General features: G+C 39.0%; 1 protein-coding gene and 1 pseudogene across 1 annotated transcript; one reads left to right on the top strand and one right to left on the bottom strand.

The window, feature by feature from the left end:
* LOC121464649 overlaps nucleotides 1-20,893 on the bottom strand; it is a 237,874-nt pseudogene that overhangs the window by 9,580 nt on the left and 207,401 nt on the right.
* LOC121464850 (glutathione S-transferase P-like) lies at nucleotides 11,536-12,241 on the top strand. Its single transcript, XM_041677930.1, has one exon. It carries the CDS (start codon nucleotides 11,551-11,553, stop codon nucleotides 12,160-12,162), a length of 612 nt encoding a protein of 203 aa, XP_041533864.1. The 5' UTR covers nucleotides 11,536-11,550; the 3' UTR covers nucleotides 12,163-12,241.

Below are 20,893 nucleotides of genomic sequence, written 5' to 3'. Positions count from 1 at the left end.
GGCAAAGAACAAGTAGGCCACCATTTCATATAACTTCTTCATTCCTTTAGATTCCACAGTCACAATTCCCAAACAACTCTCCAGCCATCACCTGTGAGACATATCCCCACCCCTCAAGAGCAGGCCAGGCCAGCAAGAAGAACAGGTAGTTGAACTCAGGCAAAGACTCCCTGATAAAGCACACCAGCCATTAGAAATCCAGGCAGCCTGTCCACCACTGGGTCTTCTCCACTCTTTGAATACATCCTCCAAACATTATCCCCATCCCACCTGCCTTTTTGTCACTGTGTCCTAGCCTCCAAAATAGGTGGAGATGTCTTGTCTGAACAAGACATACCAGCTGTCAGAAGTCCATGTAGGCCACTGGTGCACTGACGTGTCCACTCCCAAAGTCCCTCACACCATGCAGTCCCCAATCCAGCACCCCCCTTCATGTAATCTTAGCCACCAACTTGCACAAAAGACTTCCTGGCAGAAGAGAGACCACATCAGTCAACTGATTTCTAGCCCCAAACATGGTTGTGAAGGACCTCTGTTGAACCATAGGCCACACAGACCAGAAGAACAGACAGCAAACAGAAACCAAAGAAAAAAACATACTTTCATATAGACAAAATGATAAATAGGAACCTAGACTCATAATGACCACAAACTCAAATAAGTACATGACGGTTTAATAATACAAACAAAGCCGGGCGGTGGTGGCGCACGCCTTTAATCCCAGCACTAGGGAGGTAGAGTCAGGCGGATCTCTGTGAGTTCGAGAGCAGCCTGGTCTACAGAGCTAGTTCCAGGACAGGCTCCAAAGTCACAGAGAAACCCTGTCTCGAAAAACCAAAAAAAAAAAATAATAATAATAATACAAACAACAGCCATGGCAGTATGTCCCCACCTGAGCCCAGCTATCCTACTACAATAAAGCCCTCAATATTCTAACACAGCTGCAACAAAAGGAATAGTGTGTGAGAGGTGTCTCTTACTCTTTTCCTTGGTCTTGAGACCCTATTTCTCCTATTGGGTTACCTCTTCAAGCCTTGATATGAGAGCTTATGCCTAGACTTATTTAAGTTCATATGTTGTGGTTAGTGCAGTGCCTGCACTGTGAGAAGGCTCACAAGTCAGGCAAGGGACTGGAGACTGTAAAACACACAGAGACAGTTAATATCAAATTAAACAGAGAGAAACTCAAAGCCATCACACTAAAACCAGGAACATGACAAGGCTGTGCACTCTTTCTATACCTCTTCAATATAGTGCTTGAAGTTCTAGCAATAGCAACAAGACAACATATGGGGATCAAGGGGATTCGAATTGGAAAGGAAGAAGTTAAACTTTTGTTATTTGCAGACGATATGATAGTATACATAAGCGACCCCCAAAACTCTACCAAAGAACTCCTTTAGATTCCACAGTCACAATTCCCAAAGCTGATAAACACCTTTAGTGATGTGGCAGGGTACAAGATCAACTCCAAAAAAATCAGTTGCCCTCCTATACACTAAGGATAAGGAAGCAGAGAGGGAATTCAGAGAAGCATCACCTTTCACGATAGCCACAAATAACATAAAATATCTTGGGATAACTCTGATCAAGAAAGTGAAAGATCTATTTGACAAGAACTCTAAGTCTTTGAAGAAAGAAATTGAAAAGGATACCAGAAAATGGGAGGATCTCCCTTGCTCTTGGATTAGGAGGATCAACATAGTAAAAATGGCAATTCTCCCAATAGCAATCTATAGATTCAATGCAATCCCCATCAAAATCCCATCAAAATTCTTCATAAACTGTGAGAGGACAATAATCAACTTTATATGGAAAAACAAAAAAACCCAGGATAGCCAAAATAATCTTATAAAATAAAGAAACTTCTGGAGGTATTACCATCCCTGACTTCAAACTCTATTACAGAGCTACAGTGATGAAAACAGCTTGATATTGACATAAAAACAGAGAAGTCGACCATTGGAATTGAATACAAGACCCGGATATTAACCCACAAACCTATGAACACCTGATTTTTGACAAAGGAGCTAAAAATATACAATGGAAGAAAGAAAGCATCTTCAACAAATGGTGCTGGCATAACTGGATGTCAACCTATAGAAGAATGAAAATAGATCCATATGTTTCACCATGTACAAAACTCAAGTCCAAATGGATTAAAGACCTCAATATCAGTCTGAACACGCTGAACCTGATAGAAGAGAAAGTGGGAAGTACTCTACAACAGATGGGCACAGGAGACCACTTCCTACATATAACCCTGGCAGCACAGAAATTAAAGGCAACATTGAATAAATGGGGCCTCCTGAAACTGAGAAGCTTCTGTAAAGCAAAGGACACTGTCACTAAGACAAAAAGGAAACCCACTGGCTGGGCGAAGATCTTCACCAACCCCGCAACAGACAAAGGTCTGATCTCCAAAATATATAAAGAACTCAAGAAACTAGACTTTAAAATGCTAATTAACCCAATTAAAAAACGGGGCACTGAACTGAACAGAGAATTCTCAACAGAAGAAGTTCAAATGGCCAAAAAGACACTTTAGGTCATGCTCAACCTCCTTACTGATCGGGGAAATGCAAATCAAAACAACTTTGAGATACCATCTTACACCTGTCAGAATGGCTAAAACCCAAAACACCAATGATAGCCTTTTCTGGAGAGAATATGGAGTAAGGGAAACACTCATCCATTCCTGGGACTGATAACTTCTTACCACGTGGTAAGAAGAGTAGTGTTCTCAGGATCTGAAGAACCTTTCGAAAAAGACACAGGTTCCAGACCATTACCACCTCTCCCTGGCACATTCTTGCTTCCAATGTAGGAGCTCTCTCTTATTCTGTATAGCTCAGGAATTTAGGAAAAACTACTAATACCTATACACTAGGCTGTTCCTGGCTTTGCCAAAAAGTCCCCGGGTTTGAGAAGGAGCTATGTTCCATCTCCATGAGGGAGAACTTAAATAAAAATTGCTGCTTGATCAGCCCAGTCCTCTGCACAACAGTGTTTTCCTTTTCAAACAGCTGAAACCTGCTCTCATCATGTGCATCTGGAAGAACATTAATTTTCCATAGGAGAAAACTGGGTATTTATGGCAGACCAGGCCCTCAAGTTCATTGTGACTCTGTAAGGGCCCCTTGAGCAGCTTGTGAGAGGCCTGTTCTTTAATGTGGAAATATGTCACGTGGCTGTAAATCAGAGTGTCTACTGTGTCCCGGATTACAGCCAAATGTTTGGGCAATCCTAGAGAACAAATACTTCTCCTAGCATCCTAATCTCTAGCAGGCCTAGTTAGCATACGACTTATCTTTGGGTAATTTAGAGGCAGCTCTCCCTCAGCTAAATATCTCCTAGGCATTGGTGAAGCCTTTATATCAACAATTCTACTCTTCTGCATCACAGGTTAGTAGTGGAGTGGAAACAAACGCAAGAATGCCATTTACAAACGCCACAAAATTAACTCCAAATGGATCTTACTACTAAGTGTTAAACACAAAACGCCGGACTTCTGGGAGAACCTAGAAAAACTCTCCAACACCTTGGCTTCCATATGCATCAAAATCACGTTGATATTGACTACAAAGAAGTTTCTACACACAACTCCCCCCTCGAAATGCTTTTCCCAGATGTAGCCCACAGAGGAATTTTTTCAAGACCAGAAACTGTGCCTGGGGAGTTGCAAGTACCACATGGGACCTAAAAGAACCCTGACTGTAGGCTTAGGCTCCCACCCAGCCTCCGGGAGGATCTGCAACACTGTCTCACATAGCTCACCATTCTCTCCTCCCCATCTTGGGACAGCAGCCCCTTACTCACCATGTCGTGGCTTCCATGCTCACCCATGCTTTCCTCCAAGTTTCCTGCCACATCACTCAACACAGCACACAATCCACTGAGGCCTGCTCTGCTTTAAAATTAAGCCTGTAAAATGGCGCCAGGAAGTCCCACCTGACTTTTGACTGACAGGTCAGCTTGGGGCTGTGTTTGGCTAGTGAGACTTGAGTGACAAGAACACCTCTCTCAGGGTTACAGTGTGTTTAAAGGCACAGCAGAGCAGTTCTTGTTTCTGGCTCCCATACTCGATCCAGAATTTAAGGACCTGCAGAAATATGAATTTTAATATCATTTACTCTGCCTCCAGTAGATGCCCCAGCTATCTTCCTGCAGCCCATAAGCACATGGTCTTCTTCCTCTTGGACACAATGTGCCTGGCTTGTACAGCCCAGTACACAATATGAAGTGGAGTGATTCTCCTGTTGAACAGATGGAAGGGTGCCCTGAATATTACAAAATTAAATATTTAGGACACAAAAGATGAAGTTTGTTCTATGGTTTCTGGCTGACATCAGGAGAACTAAGGGTAATTTTTATCTGGTTGTCACAGATACTTCTGACAACCATGAGAGCAATTCAGGAACCACATCACCAACAAGATAATATATTTTTCTCCTGAAAGAAAACAAGTTGATACATCCAGGATTTTAATTTCTGAATTTGAGGTCCAAATCTTGAGAAAAGAATAAATAATAATAATAATAATAATAATAATAATAACAATAATAATAAGTGTTGTCTCATGGCAGTTGAACACCTGGAGAGACCAGGGCTAGAAGAACGCCTTTATGGGCAGTATGATGAGTCAGCACATCTTCCTCAGTGAGCAGGTGAAAAAAATCCTTGCATTATTCAGGGTTCTTTACTTGAACAGGACTGGTAGAATGAAATTCTTCATATATGTAGAAGGTGGATTTATCAGAATGTTTCACGGGTTGTGGTCCAGCTATTCCAACAATGGCTACCTACTAATTGAAAGCTGAATGAAAATCTATGAACTAGATGTCTCAGCAGATTTGCAGTATACATGAGAATTCCAACGATGAAGGCTCTAAATCTATTAAAGGAATAAACTTCCTGTCCAGATATGGAACCAGCAGAGAAAGATAGAAAGAGAGAGAGAGAGAGAGAGAGAGAGAGAGACTGAGTTATGGCAGACAAATAGAGACAGTGCTTATTTCTTCAATATTCCTATTAAGTAGACTGCCACCAGAAGGGGGGATCCAGATAATAAATAGGGATTTTTATTTGACTGATTTTCTTGATTTTTTTTGTGACATTGTTATACTGTGTTGACCTGGATCACATTCTCTAGACTAGGCTGATCACAAACTCAGAAAATTCAACTACTTCATTTTCCCAAGTGCTGGGATTAAAGATCCTTACCACCAAGAATTGGTGAAGGTGGATGCTTTCACCTCAAAAGATTCTGATTAAAGGTGAGTTTTCCCATTTCAAAACCTTAAATAAGAAAAACCCCTAAACGTGTACCCAGCTTTTTGAGATTTAATTAATTCCAGAGATAGACAGATTGACTACCTAGAACAGACTTCACAGCAGCCAAAACTGAAGAAATAAGACAGCTTACTTACCTCAGCTGACAAGAAGAACAAGGGTATTATTTCCAAAGCAAAGCTCTTCCTAAAAAGGAAAGCATGGAGGAGATTTTACTTATAGAATCTGGACACGTTCCTGTGGAATTCTGCCTAATTCCTAAGCATAGTCCGTCAACAAATCCACAACTAAACATGACCAACATGATCACAATGTAAAAAGAGAGATATTTAGGGGCGTTCTTATCTAAAACTCATGCAGGAACCTATGTAAATTTTTAAAAAATGAAAAGAAATTTCCTGGCATGTTTATCTTACACTAAAACTTCTTAGTTGAGAATCAAATAAAAGAGACTGTGAAGCAGAATGCTTGGAGCCTTTTGGTTATGTTTGATAACATAACTGGGATGTTAGATCTAAAAGTTAAATGTGGCAATGTCACAATTCTCCATAACCAAATGACAGAGAACACAAACACAGATAACATCAAGGAAGAGTCACCTATCAGTAATCTGTTATTAGAGGAACAGCTCTAGTGATCTTCTTTAACCAGAGCACCAGCTGCTTTAGTCTCTGTTCAGGCTGGCTCAGAAGAAGGCCATAGCTGCTTCCATGGAAGACCAGAATTCGTTTAATTAACTAACCCTACCTGCTTCTTGTCTCAGGGTTGTGGCATTACTCTAGAGAATTTGACTCTTTACTTTTTCTAAACTATAAATTATAGTTATATATGTATTGTTTGCATGTGTATGTGCACAGTAATTACAGAGGTCAGAAGAAGGGACAATAATCCAGAGACTACAGTTATGCCAAGTCTTACCTACCATGTGGGGTATGGAATGGAACTTCAGTCTTCTGTAACAGTACCCAGTACTCTTAATTGCTGAGCCATCTCTCAAGACCCACTTCTTTCATTCTTTCATTTAAAATTTATCTCTGTACATTATTAATTAAAAGACATAGCTGGGCGGTGGTGGCGCATGCCTTTAATCCCAGCACTCGGGAGGCAGAGGCAGGCTGATCTCTGTGAGTTCGAGACCAGCCTGGTCTACAAGAGCTAGTTTTAGGACAGGAACCAAAAAAGCTACGAGAAACCATGTCTTGAAAAATCCAAAAAAAAAAAAAAAAAAAAAGATATAACATCACTTTCCTCTATTTGGTCTTCCTCCATCTCTTCCAAAATATTTCTCTTGTAGTGTTTTACTTGTTAAGTATGTGTGAAAAAATACGCTGAAATGTCAGATTACAATCTGATGTGTTTGTATTATTAGTTATAGTTTTATGGCTTAGGGGCTAACAATACTGTATTTGATAAACAATTAGGAACTTCACCCCTACTGATGGTTTATTCACATGGAGGGGAGTTAAGCGGTTTAAAATCAGTGTCAGGGATCTGACTGTGATTAGGTTTCTTGGACAGGAAACAATGAAGAAGAGAAAACTTGGGGTGGAAAATACCTTAGTAGTTAAGTGGACTGAAGATTCTTCCAGAGTAACCAGGTGTAATTTCCAGAACATATTGAAGCTTAGTAATACCGGTATCTCCAGTACCATCTCCTGACCTCTTAGACACCATACATGAATGGGACACAAAGACATGTATACTGGAAAAATTCCAATACATATGAAATAATGATTACAATTAGTTTGTAAAAGTGACCACAACAAATACATAAGACAAATGTTGTACACCATAAAAACTATTTCTCCAGCATTCTTTAAGTACCAATACTCCAGACAGAGTGAAAAGATTATCATTGTGAGTTTCAAAGTTTGTGCTACATAGTCTACATAGACATAAACACACACACACACACACACACACACACACACACACACAGAGAGAGAGAGAGAGAGAGAGAGAGAGAGAGAGAGAGAGAGAGAAAGCACAAAACTGAATAAAATTTCAGAAAAGCAGAATTAGAATATTGGGGCAATATAATACTTCTTAAAATCCTTTCAGGTGTGAGATGGGGAACAATTAATGTTAGGCTGATGTAGGAGATTTGAGATATTAAAAGGTGGGCAGCATTGGAAAGTGAGTGAGACATCTTCCACTAGTGCCACCTGTAGGGAATGAACTTGGGAAAGGGTAAGGAGTGTAAGTCTTTGTAAATTAACAGATGGGATGGATTGTGGTGGGGGAAGGCAGTGGTTGGTGACCCAAAAGTTAGTTTCTTTGACGCATGAATAAGAAGCTCAGTGGTCGCTAAAGCACATATGCAGGGAGTCCAGCCCTGTGTAATGAGATCCAGCTTCTTTGACAGGTACACTACAGGTGAAAAGGAAGGTCCCAACTGAAGTCCTAGGACACCAAGGACATATCCCTCCTTCTCTGTTACATAGAGGGAGAAAGGCCAAGTTAAATCTGGGAGATGAAGAGCTGGGACCTGGATAAGAGCTTGGCGGAGTCTCTGAAAGGTTTAGTAATGGGATGGAGAAGGAGCTCATGCAGAGATTCAAAAGGCCTTCAAAAGGAAGCTGGAAAACTCCCACACAAGCAAAGTTGTAGGTCTTGTCTTAAAGGCTGGAACACAGTAAAAATGCATGGAGACCAGGGAAAAACAGGCTGTCTCAGACTCTGTGAGACCTGCAGGCTGCTTTGGAGCAGTCTGTGTCAGAACAGTGCACAAGGGCCTCTTGCAGGGAGAGCTGGAGGTCAAAGCACACAACTGTGGAGAGGAAACTGCCTGGCCAGAGCAAGAGCAAACACTAACACCTCAAATGATTATAAAACTGGTGGAATAAATATATGTTAATAGAAGAATATGAAGTGACAGAATCTTAGAGAAGAAACTCTCTCTCTTAGGTGCATACTTGAAATTTTAGGAGAGAAAAGAGAGGCAATCCTGGCCAGGGAGACAGGGAAAGTTTCTCTCCTCTGTAAAAAAAAATTACAGAGGTTGGAAAAGAAACTGTAGATAAATAATACATATTTGAGTTTATATTTACCCGTGATGATGTTGGAGAATCTAAACGGACCACTTGAAGCTCATAAAAACCTTTCTTAAATTTGGGTATGTTGTGTGGTCATTTTCATTGAATTTTAAAAAATATTTAATTTCTTAATTTATTTTTTCCTTGACTCATTGATGATTCAGTTGACCATTGTTTAATTTCCATATGTTTATGGACTTTCTGTAATTAGTGTTGCTGCTGAATTTTAACATAATTCATGGTGATCCAATAAGATACCTGGGGTTATTCCAATTTCTTTATATGTTGAGGTTTGCTTTGTCAATTTTTGAGAAGGATCCATGAGGTGCTGAAAAGAAGGTATATTCTATTATGTTTGGATAGAAGGTTCTATAGATGTTTGTTAAGTCCATTTAAGTCATAACATCTCTTAGTTCCCTTATTTCTCTGGTCATTTTATGTCTGAGAGACCTGTCCAGTGGTGTGATTAGGTGTTAAAGTATCTCACTATTAGTGTGTGTGGTTTATTTGTGATTTACGCTTTAGTAGTGTTTCTTTTATTTATGATGGTGCCTTTGTATTTGGGGCATAGATGTTAAGTATTGAGATTTCCTCTTGATGTATTTTTCCTCTGAGCTGTATAAAATGTCATTTTTTTTGTCCCTTTTGATTGATTTTAGTTTGAAGTCTATTTTGTTAGATAAACCAGCATGTTTCTTAGGTCCACTTGATTGAAAAAATTTTCCCAACCCTTTTCTCTGAGGCAGACAATATTAGTCTTTGAGGTTGAGGTGTGCTTCTTATATGCAGTGAAGGATGTATTCTATTTTCATATCCAATCTGTGAACCTGTGTCTTTTTAAAGATAAGTTGAGTCCATTTATATTATGTGTTTTAATGACCAGTGATTGATTATGGGACATAATGAAAGCAGTGTTAAGAAGAAAGTTGATAGCTCTAACGGCCTTCAAAAGGAAGCTGGATGGGGCTGGAGAGATGGCTCAGTGGTTAAGAGCATTGCCTGCTCTTCCAAAGGTTCTGAGTTCAATTCCCAGTAACCACATGGTGGCTCACAACCACCTGTAATGAGGTCTGGTGCCCTCTTCTGGCCTGCAGACATACACACAGACAGAATATTGTATACATAATAAATACATAAATTTAAAAAAAAAAAACAGAAGCTGGAAAACTCCCACACTAGTGAGTTAACAGAACAGCTGAAAATTAACCAAAAGGCAAAGAGAGAATATTCAAATTAACAAAATCAGAAATTAAAAGGGAGGCATAACAACAGCCATGGAAGAAATTCAAAGAATCATTAGGCCACATTTCAAAAACTTGTACTCCACAAAATTTGAAAAATTAAAGAAAAGGGACAATTTTCTGGATAAATATAACTTACCAAAATTAAGTCATGACTAGAGCCAGGCGTTGGTGGCCCACGCCTTAAATCCCAGCACTTGGGAGGCAGAGGCAGGCAGATCTCTGTGAGTTCGAGACCAGCCTGGTCTACAAGAGCTAGTTCCAGGACAGGCTCCAAAACCACAGAGAAACCCTGTCTCGAAAAACCAAATAAATAAATAAATAAATAAATAAATAAATAAATAAATCATGACCAGATAAGCAAATTTAATAGATTATAACTGCTAAAGAAATATAAATGGTCACCAAAATTCTCCCAACCAAAAAAGCGCAGGGCAAGATTATTTTAGTACAGAATTCTATAAGATATTCAATGTAGAACTAATACCAAAATCCCTCAAACTGTTCCACACAATGGAAATAGAAGGAACATCACCAAACATTTTTTATGAGACTACAATTCCCCTGATACCCAAACAACACAAAGACATTACTAACGAAGAGAATTATATACTAAATTCACTCATGAATATTGATGCAAATTTATTCAACAAAATACTGGCAAACCGAATCCAAGAACACATGAGAAAAACCATCAAGCATGATCAAGTCAACTTCAACCCAGAGATGCAGGGATGGTTCAACATATGAAAATCTGTCAATGTAATTCACCATATAAACAAACTGAGGACAAAACCCACATGATGATTTCATTAGATGCTGAAAAAGCCATTGACAAAATACAACATTCTTTCATGATAAAGGTCTTGGAGAGAGCAGGGATAAAGTAACATATCTAAACATAATAATTGCAATATACAGCAAGCCAACAGGCAACATCAAACTAAATGGAGAGAAATTCCCAGTGATTCCATTGTAATCAGGAGCAAGAAAAGGTTGTCCACTCTCTCCATATCTATTCAATATAGTACACAAGGTTCTAGCTTGAGCAATAGCCAACAAAAGGAGATCAAAGGGATACAAATCAGTAAAGAAGAAGCTGAATTCTCATTATTTCCGGATGATATGATAGTTTACAAAAGCCACCCCAAAAATTCTACCAAGGAATTTTAACAACTCATTAACACCTTCAGTAATGGAGCAAGATACAAGATTATCTTGAAAAAACTCAGTAGCCCTTTTTTACACAGTTGATAAATGGGCTGAGAAAGAAATCAGATAAGCATTACTATTTACAACAGGTACAAATAACATCAAATATCTTGGAGAAATGGTAACCAAACAAGTGGAAGTCATGTATGACAAGAACTTTAAATTTTTGAAGAAAGAAATTGAAAAAGACACCAGAAAATGGAAAAAAACTCCCATGCTCTTGTGTAGGTAGAATTAACATAGTAATAGTGGCAATCTTACCAAGAGCAGTCTATAGATTCAATGCAATGCTCATCAAAATCCCAGCATTTTTTTTTTACAGACCTCAATAGAACAATCCTCAAATTCATATGGAAAAGCAAAAGAAAAAAAAACCTATACCCAAAACAATAAAAGAACAATAAAGGAACTTCTAGAGGCATCACAATCCCTGACTTCAAACTCTACTACAGAGTTACAGTACTGAAAACAGCATAGCATTTGCATAAAAAAAGAGAGGAGAACCAATGGAACCAGATAGAAGACCCAGATATCAATCCACACACTGACAAACACCTGATTTTTGATAAAAAGCAAAAATTATAAAATGGAAAAAAAGGAAGCATATTAACCAAATGCTGCTGGCATAACTGGATATCAATATGTAGAAGAATAAAAATAGATTCATAACTATCACCATGCATAAAACTCATGTCCAGGCTGGCGTCCACACTCAAGATCCGTTACCGTCTACGCAGCTCGGAATTCGTGCCTCCGTCTACGCAGCAGCCATGCCGCCGTACACCATTGTCTACTTCCCAGTTCGAGGGCGCTGTGAGGCCATGCGCATACTACTGGCTGACCAGAACCAGAGCTGGAAGGAGGAGGTGGTGTCCATAGATACTTGGATGAAAGGCTTCCTCAAGTCCACCTGTCTGTATGGGCAGCTCCCCAAGTTTCAGGATGGAGACCTTACCCTGTACCAATCTAATGCCATCTTGAGGCACTTGGGCCGATCCCTTGGGCTTTATGGAAAAGATCAGAAGGAGGCTGCCCTGGTGGATATGGTGAATGATGGGGTGGAAGACCTTCGCCTGAAATACATCACCCTCATCTACACCAAATATGAGGAAGGGAAGGATGACTATGTGAAGGCCCTGCCTGGACACCTGAAACCTTTCGAGACCCTGCTGTCCCAGAACCAAGGAGGCAAAGCCTTCATCGTGGGTGACCAGATCTCCTTCGCCGATTACAACTTGCTAGATCTGCTGCTGATCCACCAGGTCCTGGCCCCTGGCTGCCTGGACAACTTCCCCCTGCTCAGTGCCCGGCCCAAGATCAAGGCCTTCCTGTCCTCCCCTGACCATTTGAACCGTCCCATCAATGGCAACGGCAAGCAGTAATGTAGGGAGAGACCGGAGCTGCCTGTCCTCCTTTCCCCAGCACTAATAAAGTTTGTAAGACTTAAAAAAAAAAAAAAAACTCATGTCCAAATGGATCAAAAACTTCAACTTAAAGCCAGGCACACTGAACCTCATAAAAGAGAAAGTGGGAAGTACACTTGAACTCATTGGCACAGGAGACTACTTCCTAAATATAATCCCAGTAGCACAGACACTGAGAAAATGAATTAACAATTTGACCTCCTGAAACTGAGAAGCTTCTGTAAAGCAAAGGACATTGTCAACAAGGCAAAACAGCAGCCTAAAGAATGGAAAATGATCTTCACCAACCCCACACTGTACAGAGAGTTGATCTCCAAAATATAAAAAGAACTCAAAAAATTGGTCATCAAAAGATCACATAATCCAATGAAAAATGGAGTACAAATCTAAACAGAGAACTCTAGTAGAGTAATCTAAAATGGCTGAAAGACACTTAAGGAAATGTTCAAGATCTTTAGCTATCATAGAGATGTAAATCAAAACAGCTCTGAAATACCATCTTCTACCTGTCAGAAAGGCCAAGATCAAAAACACTGATGACAACTTATGCTGGAGAGGATGTGGGGTAAAGGGAACACTCCTCCATTGTTTGTATGAGTGCAAACTGGTACAGCCCCTTTGGGTATCAGTGTGTCAATTTCTTAGATAATTAGAAAACAACCTACCTTAAAACCCAGCAGTACCACTTTTTGATATATACCCAAAGGGTGTTCAATCATACCACAAGGACCTGTTCTCAATTGTGTTCATAGAGGCATTATTTTTCATAACCAGGACCTGGAAACAACCTAAATGCCCCTCGACTGAAAAATGAATAGGTAAAATGTGGTTCATATTCACAATGGAGTACTACACAGCAAAAAAAAAAAAAATGATAATGACATCTTGAAAGTTACAGGCAAATAGATTGATCTAGAAAACATCATATTGTCTGAGGTAACCCAGACCCAAAAAGACAAATATCATATGTACTCTCTCATAAGTGGCTTTTAGACATATATAAAGAAAAACTAGCCTATAATTCACAATTCCAAAGAACTTAAACACAAAGAGGACCCTAAGAGCGAAATACATGGATCTAATCTACACAGGAAGTAGAAAAAGGCAAGAACTTTTGAGTAAATTTGGACCATGGGGACCATGTGAGTGGGTAGAAGGGGAGAAGAAAGGATAGAAGAGGGGTGGAAAAAAATAATAGCTCAATAAAAGAAAGAAAAATTAATAAAAAAAGAACCTTTCCTAAGTGGCAAAAAAGTTAGGTCTATCAGATTATTATTATTTGTGTTTTGTATTAAAATTCATGTTGTGGAAGAAACAAAGAGACACATTTTTCAGTGATAATAAGAGTTTGGAATTCCAAAATTAATTTTGGTTAAAAGCAGAAATATCCCATTCTTATTCAGAAGGTTGTATGTGTGTAAATTAAGAGATGTCTCCATCAAAATCATAAGTTTTTAACTTTTATATTTTAAAAAATATTGAAATGGAATATAGAAAACTAAGCTTGGGTCTAAACAGTATACTTAGCTATAGCTTTATAAGGGGCAAGAATTATAGATGTTAAATTTTTAACATTATTTTTAAAAATGGGGAAATTGGAAAATTTACTCTGGCTTTTTAACAGATAAAGGTGTTTTTTGACTTTCAAGCATACATAATTAAAATAAATTCTATAGCAGAAACTAGAAATATCCATAGAGACAGATATTTGGTGGCTGTATTTTGATCTATACCTGTGAGGTAGATGGCACTTAATAAGAAGACAATTACAGAGTTGGAGAAATAGGTCCCTAGTGTTAGGATGAAAATTCTGTAGAGTTAAATGAAGACTGTAGGATTTACATTTAAAGAGAAAGTAGGAGGTTTTTTTTTTTTTTTTTTTTTTATTGACTGGCTGGCTGGGAGGGCACGGGAGCATAGGAGAGTGGCAGGTTGCTGACATCTGAACAAACTGGGAGATGAGTGAAAGAGCGGGGGAGGGGCAGAGACACAGCTGCACAGGAGAGTGCAGACAATTAGACAGATGCAGAGAGTTAATAAGCATTATAAAGTAAGATTTATTGAGTTATCTTGAATGTCTCCAACTGAAATTTTTAAAAAAATCCTGTAGAGTTTTTACAAATCATCAGAGAGAGTATCCTCTCTTTAGAATTTGGTCTTGGATTGGCTAAAGGCAACTTTTTGTATGTGTCCACTTATATTATGGAAACATGACTGGGGCAGGATAGCCTTATTCAGAAAGAGAGAAGGACAGGATTTAGTTTAGTAACAGGAAGAAAAGTTGTAGGAATAGTTTATGCAATGTTGAGAAATCATCACATGGGTTTTTAAAGCAGCTCTCTCCACAGAGCCTAATGCTGTGGGCCCCTTAGAGAAACTTGCTCTGTTATTAAAACACCAGGGGTAGGCATCTGGGCTGCCGACAAGGCAGTTTTAAAGTTTAAAGTACAAGTTTGACCATTTTGATTTTAGTAGGTTACAGTAAAGAAATATGTTCAGAGTGCACAGGAATCCAAACTGCCAGTCCTTAATCGTAGGTGATAGCATGGCAAAATATTTTTGACTGAAACATGATTAATAAAACTCAGAGAAAGTAATTGGGGTTCAAGCTGAAGGTCAGAAATGTAAAGCAGGCAACCAATGGCTCTTACCTCTACCTCAGTCCAAAATGGTGATCTTGCATCCAGGATTTTTAGAATTTATTCGAATACAAATAAAATACCACTATATTTCTGCCTTTTTCTAAAATAAAAAAGAAGTCTATAACTAATATAAGAACAACTATAACAAGAATTACAATAAGTATATGTAATATGTACAGTCAATAAATACATCAACAATGTCGAATCCATTAGCATTAGAAATAAAATAGAGAAAATACTCCATATCTGTTTATCTTGGTAAGTCCAAAATCTTATACATAATTTGTATTCTATCATAACTTGCTTTCTGCATCTGATAAACTATTGCTATAACTATCTAATCTTCAACTCCCTCAGAGACAAAGAAGGAAATAATATTAACTGAGTAAGCAGAAAGTACAGGATGTGACTTCAAAAAAATGTGAGTAATGACAAAAACAGTTCACTGCCAGAACAGTCACCCAAAGTTCCTTTGAAACATTGGGGCATCCATCTTAGGCCTACAGGCCTCCACAGATGATTCTGTAAAGCAGGATATTCTAAAGGGCTTTTTCTCCTTGTCTTGACCATGCTTGGTAGTCATTTTCTTTTGTGTCCTGCTTGTCCAATTAGGACAGTATATTATCAGCAGTCGAGACAAGGACATTTTCTTGCCCAGAGGTTTACAATTTGACCCAAAGAGAGTAGATTCCATGTGGTGTTTCTTCACTGTCCATTATTTTCTATAAAGTACATTGGTGCTGACAGGAGCAGACAGGTTTCATTTTCATAAAAAAGAACAACCTAGGCAATTAAATCATTGTAAGTATCATATTCTCTAGATCCCTGGAGTGTTTGAAAATGCCCTGTCCATCTAAATTATATCTCTGTGTGACCTTGAAAAATAACTAATGTGACTACAAGTTCAATTATGATAGGTGACTAATTATTAAACTGCATTTCCTTATTATCTTAAACAGTTGGTAATAATAATGTTCAAGGACTAGGGATGCATTCCATTGGTAAGTACAATACCTTGAACAAAATTAGAAATATATGTGTAGGAGCCAGCCCAGAATAAGCTAAATAGAAACAGACAAGCCAAAAGAAGTATCACCTACCCAAGTAAGAATCAGCCATCGATAAGTTTAATGGAGGCCTGAATCTCACTCAGTAGTTGACCCTGAAGCAATATGTGGTTCCAGGAAGAACCACCGAGATTACCTGAGCACCACCCAAGAACAGACCATCCAAAGGAAATGCTTAATGTTCCAACCATTATAGACAGGATCACCTGTCAGCACATTCACCAGGACACCCCTAGACAAATATCATCCAATCAGAGGTCCTGAACCTCAGAAAACCCTACTCCCACCTTTACTACTATAAAAACCCAACTCTAACTAAGGTTGGGCTCTCCCTTTATTCCAATACGTTGGACATGTGAAGAGACTGAGTTTGTAAACTTGCATAAAATAAACTCTTTTTGCTTTTATATATGGGACTCAGTCTCCTTGTTGGTTTTTGGGGAAACATTGCAGATCTGGGCATTACGTGCACACAGTATATTTTAACAAAATTAATCTCAAATTTCTATAAATATACAAAATTTGTATACAATACAAAAATCCAATCCAATGTAAAACATTTAAAACTAATAGTTGATTTTTAAATGAGGTTCAATAATCGACCTTTTAACTTATAATATCTATGTCATCCCTTTTTCAGAGGAGATTCAATAATCTACCGTTTTACAGTCTCATATCTACAAAATACATAATCTGTTGGATAACCAAAAATCAACAACACCATCTCTTGGGAATGTGGGTGTCATATTCTTCTTAAATTTCCTGCTGTCTGATGGCAATGATATTTTTAGGGAATCCTGAAAGAAAAAAAATGGTTTAATTGCTAAGTCATGGGATAGGCAGCTATGTCATTTTTTTGCAGTCTATGTATAATGAATATGGCTTGTCTCAAGTCCTGGCTAGAGTAGTTTGTGAGGCTGGATCATCTCAGCTAGACACCTCTGCTGTGCACATCTAGAGAGATCCAACCTCAGTCTGCCCTGAGGATAGAACATCTACCTCAGGATCCTGGTTCTGAAATGAGAGACTTCTGTTAGAGACTAACCTGACTTCCATATAAGATAAGATGCACAGGTGAGCAAACTTGATTAGCTGTAAATTATGCACAATGAAGTCCACATTTTCCTTTTGGAACTAAAGTCCCAGAAAATTTACGAAGTTGCTTTCAACCATGAGAAAATTCTAGTAGTGTTTGGTGAAGCTTAGTTTCCTTCCTAAGAGCTGATTTCTCTCTGGATAGGAGATCTGGTAACTGATTCCTCTAAGGGGTGTCTTTTCACACACACACACACACACACACACACACACACACACACACAACTAAGGGTAAGAAATGGAGGTGTATTGAATTTAGAAGCTTCTATGAAACCTCCTGCTTTTGCTGTATGCCACTCCATAGGTGTCAAGGAGAAGTCTCAACGAAAATATCTCTGGCCAGGGAAAGGGCATGGGGATTAGAAATATAGTAAAGAGCCGGGCAGTGGTGGTGCAAGCCTTTAATCCCAGCACTCGGGAGGCAGAAGCAGGCGGATCTCTGTGAGTTCGAGACCAGCCTTGTCTACAAGAGCTAGTTCCAGGACAGGCTCCAAAACCACAGAGAAACCCTGTCTCGAAAAAAAAAAAGAAATATAGTAAAGAATATGAAGATGTGAATGAAAATAATAAAATGGAGAAACATATAGGGTAATATCAGGAGGCAATTTTTGTGAGCACTGAAAATTCATCCGCATTTAATTTCCAACTGCTTAAAATACCGTTGATCCGAAAAGAATGGTCCCCAGTGAAAGTGGGACTAATTGGTGAACCCCCAAATGCACAGAAGTGGGGCCGGGAGTACAAGAGAGTATGTGAGGGATCCCACAAGAAAATTGCGCCATATGTGGAAAGGTAAAGACTGAGCACTCAGAAATAAATACTAGACATAAAAAAGGAAAAAGAAAGGCAGGGCATAAAATCAGGAGTAAAACTGTAAATATTTGTAAATATGGAACAAAGAAATAGGATTCATTATGTGTCCTGTCGCTTGGATGTATATTGAAAGCTAGAGCTAAAATGGCATGGCTATGCCTGCCTAAACTTGTGTTCTCACATGGAGGTCTCAGAGCAACTGTAATGGTGGCCACCTGCGAGCCTGTAAATTTGTCAGTCCGCCTCTAACATTAGCCTCTAATGGGACTGCTGAGCATAAATGAAGGGACAAAACCAACTCTATTTTGTGCTAAGTCCCAAGGTGGCTGTCAGCAGAGTGGGAAGTTCCCTAGACTGGAGCCAATCAGAGAGTCACCTGTACACCCCTTAAGCTCATAACAATAGATTTGTGAGTTTTTTGCCTTTACAAACCCTGCCTAAGAACGATGAGATCCTCTTCCAACCACTGCTGCATCCTTGTGCTAGACAAGGTCCCTATCACGATTTGTACTACAGGATTAAACCTTGCTTTTGCATTTCTGTGAGTCTGTGTCTCTTGTGGTCTTCTTGGGGTCCCTGCAACTAGGGCACTACAATAAAAAGCACAGTCTGTGCCCAGGCAGAGCAGACAATGAGTGACCGGCTGCCTGTTCCCAAGGATCCAGGCAGTACAGCCAAGCAGTGGAGAGGGAGCATGACTTGTGCCCCACCATATGATCCAACATCAAGACCAATTCCCAGTTCCAAGTCAGACAGCCTTGCAAAGAAGTAGTCTCAGGAAACCACAGCTTCAGGCTAGTCAAGTGTCTGTGAAAATATAAATGAGCAAGTTAAGCCTGTCAGCAAGGCAGACTTGCAGTTTGGATTACAGAGATAGTTTAAAACTTTAAATAAAAATACAATGGTAAAAACTTTATTTAAAATATTCCAGGGGAGACCATGAAACACTACGTGAAATTCTTAAAGGGAACAGTGATCCAAATTCCACTAGACAACTTGCAAAAGTTGCCAGACAGGTACTTTCCCAGGTAGAGTAAGGTATACAGAAACAGCAAGTACATTATATTAATTATGATCAGCCTTGGCAAATATGTATATCGCCTACAAAACTTACCCCTACAGCAGTGTTATGGCCAAATAGTCTATTTCTATGGTTGCACCTTCCTGTTTCATCAGTTAAGGCATTAAACCCTTAGTTTGATGCAGTATCTTGCTCAGCACAGAAAGGCAGGATGGAATCTGGGAAATATTTTGGTAAGAAACTCGATATGATCAATGTTCCTCATGCTAAGCAACACATTGACTGGTTATTTCAATACAGTGATTAATGGATAACCGTATTTGCTTGGTTTGAAAGCCAGGTTAATAATCTTTTACCAATTGATCCGTTGCTACAATTCATGCAACTACATTCCTTTATTATCCCTAAAGTTTTAGCAAAAAGATCCTTTAAAGGATGCTACTCTAATTTTTGCAGATGTTTCTTCCAATGAAAGAGCTGCATATGTGGTTAATGGTGAAGAACATGTAGAACAAAGACAACTGACCTCAACTCAAATAGTTGAGCTGTGAGCTGTATCTTTAGTGTTTCAACTTTTTGCAACAAAAGGCATTTAATCAATATACTAACTGCTGATATATATTTAATGCTGTCCAGGTCCTAGGGACTGTTCCTTATATTGGAGCTAGCAATAAACAAGTTAAGATGCTAGTCCAGCAAATTCAAAATGCCATACAACAATGTAGATTGCCATGCTTTGTAGGTTATAGCAGAATGCATTCTAATATTCCCGGTCCATTAGCTGAATGTGCTGCTTCAGTTGATAATCTTACAAAAATAATTGCTGTATCTCTGGTGGAGCTAGCTCAGGAATCACATGCTCTACATCATCAAAACAGTATAAATTTAAGAAAACAATTTAGATGAACAAGAGAAGCTGTCTGCAAAATTATTAAGCAATGTGATATGTGCTCACAGTATTTACCTGTACCTCATCTGGAAGTAAATCACTGCAGACTGCTTCCTAATCATTCATGGCAAATGATTGTTACTAACATTGCAGAGTTTGGAAAATTAAGCAATGTGCATGTGACAATTGATACATACTCAGATTCTTGATGGCCACTCCACAAACTGGAGAAGCCACTAAACAAGTAATAATTCATTGCTTAAAAGGCTTCTCATGTATGGGAACCCCACAAATTATAATGATGGATAATTGGTCTGGATATATTAGTAAAGCAGTTTAGCAATTTTGTTCCCAATGGAATATCAAATTTAAGACAGGTATTTCTTATAATCCTCAAGGATAAGGAATTGCAGAATGTGCCCATGGCTCCTAGAAAGGACAACTTGAAAAAATAAAAGCAGGAGAATTATACCCTCAAATGCCACACAATGCCTTGAATCCTGTACTTTTTACACTAAACTTCTTGAGTATGGATGTCCAATAGCAGTTTGCTGTGGGCAGATTTTGGCATGATGGCACAAAGGGAACCTTTGCTATAGAAAGGTGGAGAAACTCTTGCACTGGATTATGAAAGGGACCAAATCCTGTGTTAATATGCGGTTGAGGGTATGTCTGTGTTTTCTCACAGGATATGTATCAAGCAAGATTGCTTCCAGAACATTTAGTTAGATGCCTCCAACACAGGTGTACCAGACTGATGATATCGCACCTTCTGATGACTCCACAAGAGAAGCAGAAAGAGATTCCTGAACCCATGGTCACAACCTCCTCATATCACCATGCTGCAGGCCAAGGAAAGGGATACTGGAACCAGTGTTCCTGACTCACAACACCATACTGCAATCTGACAAGTGAAAGATCTTGGTGATGACTGGTGATTCCTAGATTTTTGATAAAATTGCTACACAAACTCCCAGAAGTAGTGAGTCCTGTTTACTTTGGAACTAGAGCAGAAACACAGACTGAACACTTGACTATTTTTACTTCTGGACGAAGAACTGAGATTGCCAATGAAGTATTAAGTCTGTGGTTGAAATGGTGAAAGAACCTGAGAACTGAGACCTCAATTTTCACCTGAGGGGAAAAAAAGACATATTACAAG

This window comes from Microtus oregoni, unplaced genomic scaffold (assembly GCF_018167655.1).
Source record: "Microtus oregoni isolate MIOR12 unplaced genomic scaffold, Mior012 000029F_ref0000214, whole genome shotgun sequence".
Classification (NCBI taxonomy): domain Eukaryota; kingdom Metazoa; phylum Chordata; class Mammalia; order Rodentia; family Cricetidae; genus Microtus; species Microtus oregoni.
This window is presented reverse-complemented; position numbering and strand designations above follow the sequence as displayed.

What these genes read in the sequence shown, in the direction of transcription:
- LOC121464850 (XM_041677930.1), top strand. Translation starts at nt 11,551, where the DNA reads ATGCCGCCGTACACCATTGTCTACTTCCCAGTTCGAGGGCGCTGTGAG.